The sequence below is a fragment of the Leucopleurus acutus genome, assembly GCF_964270905.1.
Source record: "Leucopleurus acutus genome assembly, chromosome: 10".
Classification (NCBI taxonomy): Eukaryota; Metazoa; Chordata; class Mammalia; order Artiodactyla; family Delphinidae; genus Leucopleurus; species Leucopleurus acutus.
Window position 1 is genome coordinate 27,693,646 of NC_139153.1, and position 12,895 is coordinate 27,706,540.

General features: G+C 40.6%; 1 protein-coding gene across 18 annotated transcripts in view; it reads left to right on the forward strand.

Annotated features, from left to right (window-relative positions):
• The window catches only part of CADPS (calcium dependent secretion activator), a gene marked incomplete at both ends in the record, with an annotated part of 478,623 nt that overhangs the window by 327,445 nt on the left and 138,283 nt on the right, over window positions 1-12,895 (forward strand). For 11 of the 18 annotated variants that reach the window (XM_082848962.1, XM_082848961.1, XM_082848974.1 and 8 more), the window contains 2 exons: window positions 4,406-4,542; window positions 8,219-8,406. In XM_082848962.1, the coding sequence (XP_082705088.1) occupies window positions 4,406-4,542; window positions 8,219-8,406 (325 nt within the window). Of the gene's footprint in view, window positions 1-4,405; window positions 4,543-8,218; window positions 8,407-10,499; window positions 10,659-12,895 lie in introns of all 18 variants that reach the window. The other 7 variants (XM_082848968.1, XM_082848970.1, XM_082848969.1 and 4 more) reach the window with 2 other exon arrangements.

The window sequence follows — 12,895 nt, forward strand, 5'->3', positions numbered from 1 at the left end:
AGTATTTAAATTCATTTGCATTCCCTTGACACATGCCAAACATTGGCAAGGGAATTGATCCCAGGGTGTCCTGAATCCAGGAATTGACTTTCTCCTCCTTTTGCTCTGGGCTGTTTTCCCCTCGCTAATGTCAACATTGGAGTTTTCTTTTTCTCTCATCAACCAATTCCAATTGTTTGCACAGGGCAAAATGCGACTGCAAGGAGGATTTAGTTTTTAATGTTCAGCACTGTAGAAGAACAGACTGGGACCATGAAAGGATGACTAGGTGGTGTTGCTTGAGAAGCACCCACAAGTTCTTTGAAACAGAATTTGGAACAGCTGGACCACTGCAGTGTTTTATTTTAAAATAGATAACATATGTAATGCATATGGTCCTAGACATGTATGGAGACACAGGCAGACAATCTGAATGGTATCCAAAGACACCTGCACCTAGAATTCTGTTTCCTTTTATAAGATTTTTTTCCCCCTAAGAACACATGTTCCCACTTTGGGATTTGCAAGATGCCATCTGAATCCCCATGTGTGTGACTCCTTTAATAAAGTCGATGGGAAGTTTCCTGAGATGCAAATGTCAGAGTAAGTCAGTTAATAAACACCTTCTAAGGACCTGGCTCCTCTGGTAGCTGCCAGGGGAAGTAACAGATCAGAAACTTACCCCTCAAGGAACATTTTATCTACCAGGGGATTTAAGTGTGTGTTCTGACCACGGAGAAATTGGAACATCACCCAGCAAAAACAGAGACAGAGAATAGGAGCTTGTTATACAGGGGCAGAGGAGAAGCATAAAGCAGAGAGCTTGGAAAGGACTCCCAGCTTCCTAGAAACAATATAGTTTAAGAAGCAGCCTATAACGAACAAAATAGGTTAATAGCGAACAATGTAGTGAAAGCCTTGGTCTCTAAGAATATTAAACAAACCGGCTTTGGGGGCACTAAGAAGCCTGCCCGTTCACTCATGGCTAAGGTTTTTGAGCACTTAGTATATGCCAGGCATGTAGGTGCTTTACAGGTTCTGCTTATCAGATCCTGTCAACAGTCCTCTCTGAGGGTAGACTCAAACACCATTCTCAACTTACAAATGAGGAAAATGAGACTCAGAAACACTAATCAACTTCCTCGCATTGCATACCCTGTAACGGCAGAGCTGGCCTCAAATTCAGTCTTCATGACCCTCTAAGCCCACCCACTTAATCACCTGCTATCCTAGCTCAAATAAACTATGCCTGTTGAATTTAGTGTATCAACATTTCCTAAAATCAAGAAATAGAAAATATTTTTTTCGAGAGCACATTTATTTATCTCAGTGAGATAAATTCATTATTTTAACGCATATGTTTCGAGTGCCTGCTGTGTACCAGGTACTGTTCTAGGTGCTGTGGGAACACAGCAGAGAACAAAAATTTCAAAATCCCTGCTTGGATGGAGCATCAAAATCACACCCCTTCTTTGGACACCTTAAAAAAGCATTCCTGGCCTACTGCTCCTCTTATTTTTTTTTTTTTTTTTTCGTCTGAATGTAACAAGCTCAATGAAACTCTCAGAAATTTCATGGGAGCCAGCCACCCTGTTAAGCACTCTTGAGTTGTTGGAACCATTAAGATAATGAGCCTGATTCTGAGTAAATGATGATTTTGTGCAAGCAAAATCCAAGGGCTGCTCGTTTCACTTGCTGGAAATTCCCACTGCATTAAGCTCCATCCCATGGAAGGTGTAAAGGGACCTTAAGGATGATTAAATGACAGTGGCAGCAGAAAGGGAACTAAAAGTTCGGCTCATTTGACACACGAGGAAACTGAGACTCAGACAGATCAACACTTCAGCCAGTGTCCCACACCTATTTAAAAGCGGAGCTCACGGGAGCACCCAGACCTCCTTAAATCAGTCCCAGGCTGAACTGACAGAGAGGAAAGAAGGAAGAAGGGAAAAAGGAATTTTTATGTTGATAGGGTTACTTTCGGAAAAGGAAAACAGGCGGATTTTAAGCATATTTTAAAGCCTGCTTTAAAATGTAAGTAAAAATGAAATTGTTCTTTAGATGAAGTCTAAGCCAAGAATTAGCGTGGTGAAGCCGTCTTGTGATGATGGATGGGGAGGTGGGAGGGGGTAGGTCTGTATCCAGGTCTCCACGGAGGAGGCAAGCTCTCTTTCCAGATCCATTTCCTGAGTGGGCAGCCATGCAAAATAGTTCATCACAGAGTTTTCAAGAGGTTCAGCAAATAGAGGAAGAGACTTCAAACGTGGGGCGTATTTTTAACAGCTACAGAAGAGCCCCCTTCTCTCTGGCTAAATGACTGTTTGCACCATCATAATTGAAGAGCACTAAAATAGCAGAGGCAAACTGGCCAAGTAAAGGGCCCGACCGATTTGTCAGCCTGCAGACTCTTCTGAGAAACCTGAGAGCAAGAAGCTGATGCTCGCCAAATTGCCTCATCTATCTGCTAGAATTGGGAGGCACGGAGTGAGTGAGGCTTTTTATGAGCAATGGGTGTACCCCACTGTTAGTTTCTCTGGGGACTGACGGGATGGGGGCGAGAGGGCAGAATTGTCCTAAGGGACGGAGCAGTATCACCTGGATTACAGGAGTGCCATCCTGCAGGGGGACAACTAAAGTTAGAGCAGGTTTAAGACACTTGCTTTGAGCCAGACACACACACACACACACGCGCGCGCGCACACACACACACACACATCCTAGAAGCAGCTAGCTTTCTCCCCAGTACCAACTTCCTGGCCACCTCTCTTTCTAGCCATCCTGAGTCAAAGGAGAAATATAGCTTGGAGACCAAATTACCAAACAAAAGAATCCTCCTAGATAAAGCACCTAAACTCAAATTGAAAGCACTTTCCTGAAGACAAATCTGAGGCAATTAACCCAGCAAAGAGGATTCTTTCAGATGCTCTAATATAATTCCTGCTCATGTGATATCCCTTCCAGAATTTTGTGTTTTATCCTATTAGTAGAGCGATTTGGCTATTAAAACAGACATTCTTCAACTTGCCTTCTGGTAACCGTTGCTTCTGTGTGTCTTGGGCATAAACAACACATCCTGTTCAAACACTGACCACTTGCTGCTTCTATGAAAGATGACTGAAGATTTAAAACCCAACAAAAAGAGGGCATACATCTGACATACCACGCATTTAGGTTGGAAGGATACACAAAATTAATAATGTGAGGAAAAATCATCATCTTAATATCACACTGCCGCTATAACCCCCATTTTCAGCCATCCCCCAAGCAGGGAGGAAAAAAAAAACTGCCTGGGATAAAGGCCACTTTTGAAAATATTATTCAAATACCCTCTCAAGTCAGAAATCCGTTTTCCCGTGTCCTGACAGCATCACTGGTCCCTGGCAGGTGCCCGTATTCCAGTAGAATGTTGCACGCAAGGGGATGAATAAACTCTTGCTTGATTTAAGATTCTTTTTCTTCACAGCATTTCAGGACAGTGAGTAAATATGAGACAGAGTGAGCCGATTCCCTTAATGTCTAGGACCTTCATTCCTTCCTCTTTGGGATTTGCTTGGTCTCACTCGAGTCGGATTCTCTGAGTTATTTTGCCGATTGAATATAGACTATTTTAGTTACACATATTGAGATTAATTAGTTAGCCCTTAGGAGGTTTTGCCTACAGCCTTCACCCTGTAAGGAAAAGTGTGAATACATTGAGACTATTAATTCACAATAAATGGCAGATCATAGCTCTTGCTGAGTACATTTGTTTGTCTTTCATAAGCTTCGCTAACTGAGTAAGCACACTATAAGGCAATGTCCTTGGCTCTCACAAACTAAATTCCCGTTGAACTTATTCTCCAGGTTTCAATGAAAATCTTTTGTTATTATTTTGTTTTAATTTTGGAGGATGGGGACCCAAACCTTTTGTGCAACCAAATCGGCCACGGGGATTTGGAAGGGGAGGATAAAAATATTGTCACTTTGCTGAAAATCAGCATAACCCTTTTTTTTCCAGATAATCCCAATAATTGTAGAGAAATTGCTCTAGATATAACCACTGGAATGGCAGAATCTATTAACCTAAAAGCTAAATAGGCTTTTATAAGCAAAGATCCGATCTGCTTTCAGTGTTTGGTGAAACGCAGGCGAAGTTACGGTCGAGTGCTTAGTTTTTCAAGAACAACATAAATGCACTGGAGTTGTGATCATTTGATAAACATGTTGATGCCAATATATTTTTGCCGAAATGCAATAAACTCACCAGTAAGTGATGCAAGTTGACAATGGGAGGTATAAAAAGAATATCTTGGGGATGTTGGTGGGAGGTAACGGGGAAACAGCTAGCATTTGTAATGCCTAGTGAATTCCTGTGTATTTGAAATGTCAAAGAAAATGTGATGTGTTTCTCTAAATTGTGTCTCTCTCTACATGTATAAATGAACAGACGCAGATAGAGCTCAAAAACATGGCATGGATGAATTTATCTCTTCCAACCCCTGTAACTTTGACCACGCTTCCCTCTTTGAGATGGTGCAACGTCTTACTTTGGATCACAGACTTAATGATTCCTATTCTTGCCTGGCAAGTATATTCTTTGGTATACAGCAATTGAAACGTGATAACATTTCAAAAAATAAAATATTTTTCTACCTTTATGTCAGAAGCTCTTTTCTCCGTTGTGGAGCCCCTTTAACAATTATAAATGTGTTCTTGATTTCCTGTGTTGAGATAGTTTTAGTTACCAAAGAAAGAAGACAGAGCGGGAGGAAGTTATCAGTAGAGACGGATCCAATTCCCCAGCCTCCCTATCTGAGCTTCCCCCTTTTCAGCTGCTACATGAGAAATATTCTCAAGAGGGTAATTGAGTTTGGCACCTGCTTATGGAGAACTTGTAAAAATTGCCTCGGTTTCTTAGACATTAAGATTCCCCTCGCGCCCCACCCCACAGAGTAAGACCCTGTGCTCCTGTCTCAGAAATGAATGGGTCCTTGTTATTTATTTTTTTAAAGATCAAAATGATTTGTAAATCGAGTTCACTTCCCTTTTCATAAGGTAAATGGGTTTGGGTTTGTTTGTTTGAGTGGCTTTCTTCTTTCTACCTAGTATTCGAAGCATTTTTCACCCTTTGGGGGAATTTTCGCGTGGTGCTTTAGACGTTTAGAAGTCCCGCTCTCCAGCAAGAGCATGAACATTTCTTGAAATCCTATTTTAAGCCTAGATTTAAATCCATTTAAGTTTAAGGGACCGCTATTACGTGTTGATTAGATTTATGAAGATAGACTTGAGGTTATACCATCAAATTCAAAAGCCTAAAAGAGACCAAATTTATTTCCTTCTGCAAACCAGAAATTGTTACTTCATTGCTTAAAGATAAAGGCTATTAATCCCACATTATAGATGGGAAAGGTGAGGGGAAAGGATGAAATGGCTTTACACAGAGGAAAAGCCTCATCCCTGACTCCACATACTAAGGTTAATATATCTGTATATTATTAAATTTAACATATTATTGATATTAACATAAATATAATGAAAATCTGGGTTTTTTTGTCTAAATGGTATGGCTATACCCTAGATCTGTCCTGACTAATTTTTTTGTTTTAAATTCCTTTTCTTGTTTTGTGCCAGGATCCAAAATATTTAAAATGGTAGATAAAATAGTCTAAAACACAGAAGCGGGAATATGTGGAATAATTTATTAATCTTCGTCTCACAAAAGATTCATTGATTATCTCAGGTTTAGAATCACTTCATCAGAAGTCTGAACTTTGCCAAATTGGAAAGGAATACATCATTTTGACTTAAAAAAAAAAAGAAAAGCTTACCTTGCATTGCAAGGCAGTTTTTCTCAAATGTATTTCCTACGATTATGTAATTATTCATGTAATTATAAATTGCATTCGTGAAACTTGTAAGAATATGCCTCTGAACTTAAATAATTTCTTTTGATGTACAATTCCTAGTCTCTTGAGGAATTTTTTGAGGAGTCTTATTTTCAAGACTTTTTTCAAATCCTAATTTCTTCAAACGATTTTCTTTTTCACTAAGAAATTCATCACTAAGGAGTGAGTGCCCTCTAGAAAAAAATTAAACCAGAAATGAAATTTTGAAGCTCGCTCCCTGTGAATCATATATAGGCCTAAAAATCCAAAATTAATTATGAATATCATAAAACAGTTTCCTTTCCCGTTTGTGTACCTGTATCTATTAATCATCATCCCCAAATTTCAGAAAATAACAGCCATTAAAAAGACCTTATCTCCTGCCTCTATATATTCCATTTTCTCATTATTACAATCTTTTTTTTCAGTTAGTTTTGGAGACCGACCAGCAGGAATACATAAATTTTTCTGTGTCTTCGACTGAGTTCCTAATTGATATTTCTTCAACTCTTTTCAAAGCAGCTATTTTGGCATCTACAAAAGACTTGGTGTCATCTGAGTCGTAGAAAATATATTTTAATCTTTCACAGCAGTGTTGTTTCTAAGATTTAGCATTTGGGGTAGCAGATGGAGTGGCAAAGAAGTTGCCTATAGGGGCAGCCCACTGCCTCGACTACTCTCCCGCCCTCTGCAGTAACTTATCATTTGAAATAGGAAAGATGCCGTCTTTCGTTGGATGCATTGCTGAGCTGCATGTTGTCTATAGAAGTTTCCCCGGATCACTAATACCAGAGGAGAGTGTTGGCAGGGGCCTCCCTCACTGCAGTTCCTTGGCCTTTACCTGCCACCTGGTCACTTTCTCCCTTTGCCTTTTCTCTCCCAAGACGGAGCCATATTCAAAAGATGACTCAGAGAAGACCCTCAAAGTAAAATTAAATTTATATTTAAGACAATCCTAAATTCTCTGCTTACAATGTATCACCTCAGGTGGTTTCTTTCTTGCTTCAGAAAGGTACCCAAACTGAAAGAAGTGATTGGATTTCAGGCTTGTTCCAAGGGTGCCTTTGAGTGTCAAGTCGCTTAGCCTGTCTGATCAGCTCTTAAGTGCATGATAGAGGCAGCACTTTCTACCCCATCATGCCTACCAGTCTGCTCTGGATCGGAGATTCCATCCGGGTTCTCTTTCAGAGCAGAGTTTTGTGTGGTCCTGCAGCGAGCAAATACATGATAAGAAAACAAATAACCTCCAGGGAAAGAATAAGGCAAAACGCTCAGCCAGGGCCCAGGAAGCTCCTCTCAGTTTAATTGAATCCTGTATGATTCACAACTTGAAAACTTAGTCATGTTGTTCTCTTTGGAAAGTTCTGTTACTATCTTCCGTTTTAAATCTAAAAAACTTTTTTCTTCCGAAGTGAAAGGATTTATGAAGTCCTAGCATGTATGTAGACCAATCCTAGTATTTATTAATGCTCCAGAGTATTTAAAAAAAAAAAAAAAAAAAACACCCAGAAGACTTGGAGTAAGACAGAGCTGGGTGTGCAAGAGGGAGGGGATATGGAGATATATGTATACATATAGCTGATTCGCTTTGTTATACAGCAGAAACTAACACAACATTGGAAAGCAATTATACTCCAGTAAAGATGTTAAAAAAAAAGTGAAATAAGAATCCAATAGTATCATACTTACATACTATCTTACAATAATTTATTGCATTGTGACCATATTTCCATGTTAGTAGGTATATTCTGTAATATTAAAAAGAAGAAAGACAGAGCTGGGTTTGAGTCCTGCCTGTTTTGTGTTATTTGTGAGCTCTTATTTCCATCTCCTCATCTGTGAAAATGGAGATAAACCTGCTCTGTCTGCTTCTCAAGGCTGTTGCGGGGCTCAACTGAAAGTTCTTTGTCAAGGGTAAAGCACTGTACCAATTTAAGGCATTCATGTTATGATTTCCTCTTATCAGTAACCAAGACTGTGCCCTACCCACACTCCAACACTCTTTTAAGGTGTACGCTTCAGTGTTAAAGCAGTGGGTGAGCCTCTCTTTCTGGAATCATGCCCTCTGCTAATCCAGATGCCGTCACTTACTAGCTGCAGGATGCTGGGGAAACTCTGTGTCCTCCCTTGAGCTCAAATTTCCCGACCATCAAACAGGGATAGCAGCACCTGCCTGATAGGGCTGTCGTGAGGACTAAACCAGATAGCACGCACCGCGTTGGGCACAGCGGCTGGCACTTAACAAGCAATCAGCAAGTGTTAGCTCTGTGGCTATTGTTAACCCCCTTCTCCAGTCATCCCCAACTCTAGCAGCTCTCCCCCAGAAAAACCCAACCTATATTTAAAAGAAAGTCTCTCCTTTATTCTCCAAACAGGGCTGGTTCAGTCCTGGCCAGGTGTTTGTACTAGACGAGTATTGCGCCCGAAATGGAGTCCGAGGGTGTCACCGACATCTCTGTTACCTCAGAGATTTGCTTGAACGGGCAGAAAATGGCGCCATGATTGACCCCACCCTCCTTCACTATAGCTTTGCCTTCTGTGCATCCCACGTCCATGGGAACAGGTAAGCACATGTCCAGAGGTATTCCTTTAAAAATATTTTTTAAGGCACTGGCCATGGTTTATGACTGGTCCTGCTTTTAGGGTCATCTCTAACTCTATCCATCCCCATTCCCTCAGTAGTACAGACCAGTGGGCGTGCGTGCGCACACACACACACACGCACGCACACACCAGCCACACAAACACAAAAAACACACAGGTCTGAATTTCTTCTCCTTTCAAGAGACTTAACAGAAATGGCAAACAGGACATCTAGAGTGGTCTCTGAAATTAGAACAGTCTAGGCTCAAGTCATGACTGCTCCGTTTGCTCTCCATGACCCTGGATGGTAATTAAACCCGCTCTGCCACTGTTTTCTCATCTGTAAAACAGGGATGATAGTGTCCTCATGGGGTTGTCAAGAGGATGCAAGTGGATATAAAGGGTTCAGCACAATGCCTGGGACATGGCAAGGGCTAAATGAGTATTTGCCTTTGTTGTTGCTATCATTCATTCCATAAATATTTAATGATTACTTGTTGAGGGTCAGGTACTCTGCTATGCCTTCAGCGTGCACGGTGAGCAGAAACCAGACACCAAATGGGGGCAGAGTTATATAGAGATTGGTCCTCTGAGAAGAAGGAATAAAACTCCATGGTAGCAGTTAATAAAGGAACACAACTCAGATGGGGTGGCAGGATGGCAGGAAGAACCTCCTCGAGGAATCGCTGCTTGGGCTGAGTGCTGAAGTAGGAGTTGAGTGGTTCCAGGCAAAAGGAGCAGCATAAACAAATGCTCTGCATAGGCAAAGCAAGAGCTGAAACAAGCTAGGTGAAGCTGGAAGGCACAGATAATCATGACACTTAGAGTTTAACCGCAGAGCTGGGAAGAGCTTCAGAGATCACAGTGTAACCAACCCCCTCAGTTTATAGGTTTTATAGACAAGGCCAGAACATCAGTTCCAACTCCATACTAAGTACTTTCTTTCTTTAGACATTGCCCAGCTCCTGGAGGAAAAGTTCCGTGTTCTGAATAACGCAAGGCAGCAAATAATTTAAGAACATTACCATTTGGCTGTGAAGACATGGAATAAGTTTCCACACTGCCACAGCCAGTTTACTATCCCAGTGTATGCAGCCTCACATTACTATAAAGGCAAGCCCTACATTACCCCGGACACCTCAACCAATAGCCAGGGAAGGCACCTCAACCAATAGCCAGGGAAGGCACACCCAAGGAAAACTAGGTATCTTCAGAAACCCAGCCTGTGATGAACAAGTTGCTGCTCTGCGGAAATTCATATGTGGGGGCATGCAGAGTTGACTGCGTTTTCTTTTAAATCAGAACTGTATCAGTCATCTTCATCTTTGCACGCTCTACAACTCTGAAGTGTCTGTGGGGTTAGTTCTGTGCTTTTCCTCTGTCTAGCACTGGTAGATTTTATGAGATGCAACTTCAACATTCAGAGCTGGATAACAATAGCATTGTAGGTTTGAATATTTAACAGGCAACAAGATTTTCGTCACCTCCCATTTTTATAAGGTTTGCTAGCCCAGCACGTGACCTTTCATTTGCATAAAAGATATTCATGAAAACTCTGATACCTGGGGACTGTCTCTGCATAATTCAGCTTTTTATAAATATACACTTTGATGACTATCTGTTACAGCCTCTTGGACTGAATTCTTTAGAGAGAGAGAGAGAAGTTGCATTATATTCTCTGGGTTGTCACACTGTATTCTACATATGTTACTGAATAAGGAAGTGTTATAAAATAATGAAGTGTTTTTGTAAACTCCCTGGTAAACATCATCATGAATTATGATACACATTGTCTGGATTTCATATTGTAAGACTGCCACTTGATTCACAGTTAGGTTTATACATCTTGTCATGGAAACAGTTTTGGATTTCTTATTTTCAGTTCTGATTTTCCTTATGCAAGTTTGCATCTTTTTTTTTTTTGCTTATTATTTTAGTTTGAATGCATTTGCTCTTGCTCTTTGATGCATCCTTCTTTTTCTTTCTTTTGTTTGTGCATGTATGTGTGGTCTTGATTCTCCCATGGCTGGCCACACTCTCTGCATGCCCCATGCGACCACCCCTTCTCCAAAGTCAACAAATGCATGCGTACCTTAGTGGGCTGACACCAAATACAGACCCTGAAGGGAGCAAAACTCCCTCCCCATCTGAACCAGAGGCTAAAAAAGATACCAGAAAGGAATCCAAAAAAAGAAAAAATCCCAAAACCCAGGCAAATCCAGAGCCCAAAAGGTAAGAAGTTATGTGTGTATTGGCTTGTGTTTTGCGATGTCTGTGACCTTCTCTACCCCCCCATCTATGCCGCAACCTCCACCTTAGCAAACCCCAAGCTTTGTGTATTCCTGAAGTCTCTGTTCAAACGTGCACTTTTTAAAAAAATCCTAGCAATGGACAAAAATACCGTGTATTAGGAATGAATTTGAGTCAGGTGTTTAGGGACACTTAAAACATGTTTGCATTGAAAACAAAACAACTAACTGAGCAGTATGTAAACAGAATCATGAGTCAGATTGCTATTTTAGTGGCATCTAGGTAGGGGCCTGGTACCTTACCAAGTCATTCATAATAAGCAACCCATGTTTAATAATTTTGAAACTATGGTTAAGAAGCAAATAAAATGGGTTGGCATAAGATGGGTTTATACATTTATAGCAGGTCCATCATTTTTAGCAAACCCTCTCAGTTCTACGTTTATCTCATGAAAGAAATCCATCTTCAAATAATGGTTTATAATAAAGGCACAAAGTAACGTCTGTCACGAAATTAATGACTCTTACTAGAATCGTTTCTATGATGAGGTCACTTTGAAAGCACTTTTAAGTTCTAAAATTTATACTGATCCTGTCTTGTTTCCTGTGTCCTTTAGGTATGCTCTCTTTGTGAATTGGTAAAATGGCAAATTTGGGGCTTTTATTCCCTTTTAAAATAGATTATTACAGTTATCTCCAGTGTTATCCTGTGTCCTTCTTCACCTTCCCTATCTCGCCCCAAATTAACATTGACATTTTAAAGTTTTGTTGTTGAGGTTCTGAAATGGATATTCTGACCCTGGCATTGCCAAACTACACAAAGTTCACAAGGAGGTATTCATGTTTCAGCATGAATTTATTCACTTAGCTATTTCTAAGTCCTAAAATATATACAGTTCACTTGTAGGCAGACCAAATGAAAATGCCAATTTTCACTTCCTGGAGAATGTAGCAGGCTATCAATCAATGTATGCAGGTCCAATAGTGAAGGTCAAAGAATGCCCCGAGCCCATGTGGACACCCATCTTCTGAACTCGCGGTATACAAGGATGAAGGTGGAGTGGAGTTCTGTGTTTCCCTGTGAGGGTCAGACCGCAAGGTAGAAGTACCTTGCAGCCAGTAAAAGAGTGCATAGAGCGTTGTAGGCGCCTGAAGGAAGCCTCTCTGGCTGCTGTCCAAGGTGCTGCTTTTGGCGTGATCAGCACTGAAGCAGAGCAGAGAGTAAATGGGCACCCTTGTTGGAGCCTGACCTATTCCCTGTGCCGTGAAAAACTACCAAAAAGGATTGTGAGTGGCACGTTGAGGCTTGTGAGGGTCTATGTTTGCATTGCATTTTTAAAGGAAGAAGAAATCGTAATATTAAATATCAGTTGTGTGGAATTCTACAGTTTACAAAGTGCTTTCATACATTCCATCTCATTTGCTATAACGTTTTCAGGTTAGCTACTTTGACACCCATTTTGCAGATGATGAAACTGAATTTTGTAAATTGAGGTGGCAATCCCAGATATTCTGAGTCCAAAGCTCTTCCTCTTTGTACTACATCAGCACTGCACATAGATTCTAAAGATCTGAGTATTAGAACCTGTTCTGCATAAATCTAGGATTATCATATCTCACTTCTATACCTCAGTTTTCTCATCTGCAAAATGAGCACATAGAGCATCTGTAATATCCCATCAACCTCTGAAATTATCTTCTGTGGGTTATAATAACAAGTAAAATAGTCCATTGTTAGATTTCGTAAGTAACATTGAAATAAAATAAGGATAATTGCCACCGTTTAATAAGTGTTTGCTATATGCCAAGCACTGTGTGGAGTGCTATTTACATATGCTATCTCATTTTATGCTTATTGCATCACTGTGAGATCTGTATTATTATTATCCTCACCTAACAGATGAGGAGTTTGAGGCTCAGATATATTCAGTCACTTGCTTCATAGCAAATACCTGTGTGGGCCTAATTCAAACATGGCTGTTCTGACTTTGGAGCTTGGATTTGTAACCTCTCTGCCTTACTACCTGCCCAGCAGTAGCATTTGTGTATAGCGTGAGATGCAAATTCAGCCATTCGATATGATTTCAGCATTTCCAGGTGAGATCCCCTAGCAGCCATCTGAATTAGTGAAAGACTTTTCCATTTTTGTCCTAAAGGTGTCCAAAATCAGTTTGGCCCACCTGGTGGTTTTGACCTTGTGGAAGAAGTCAGAGTGTATCT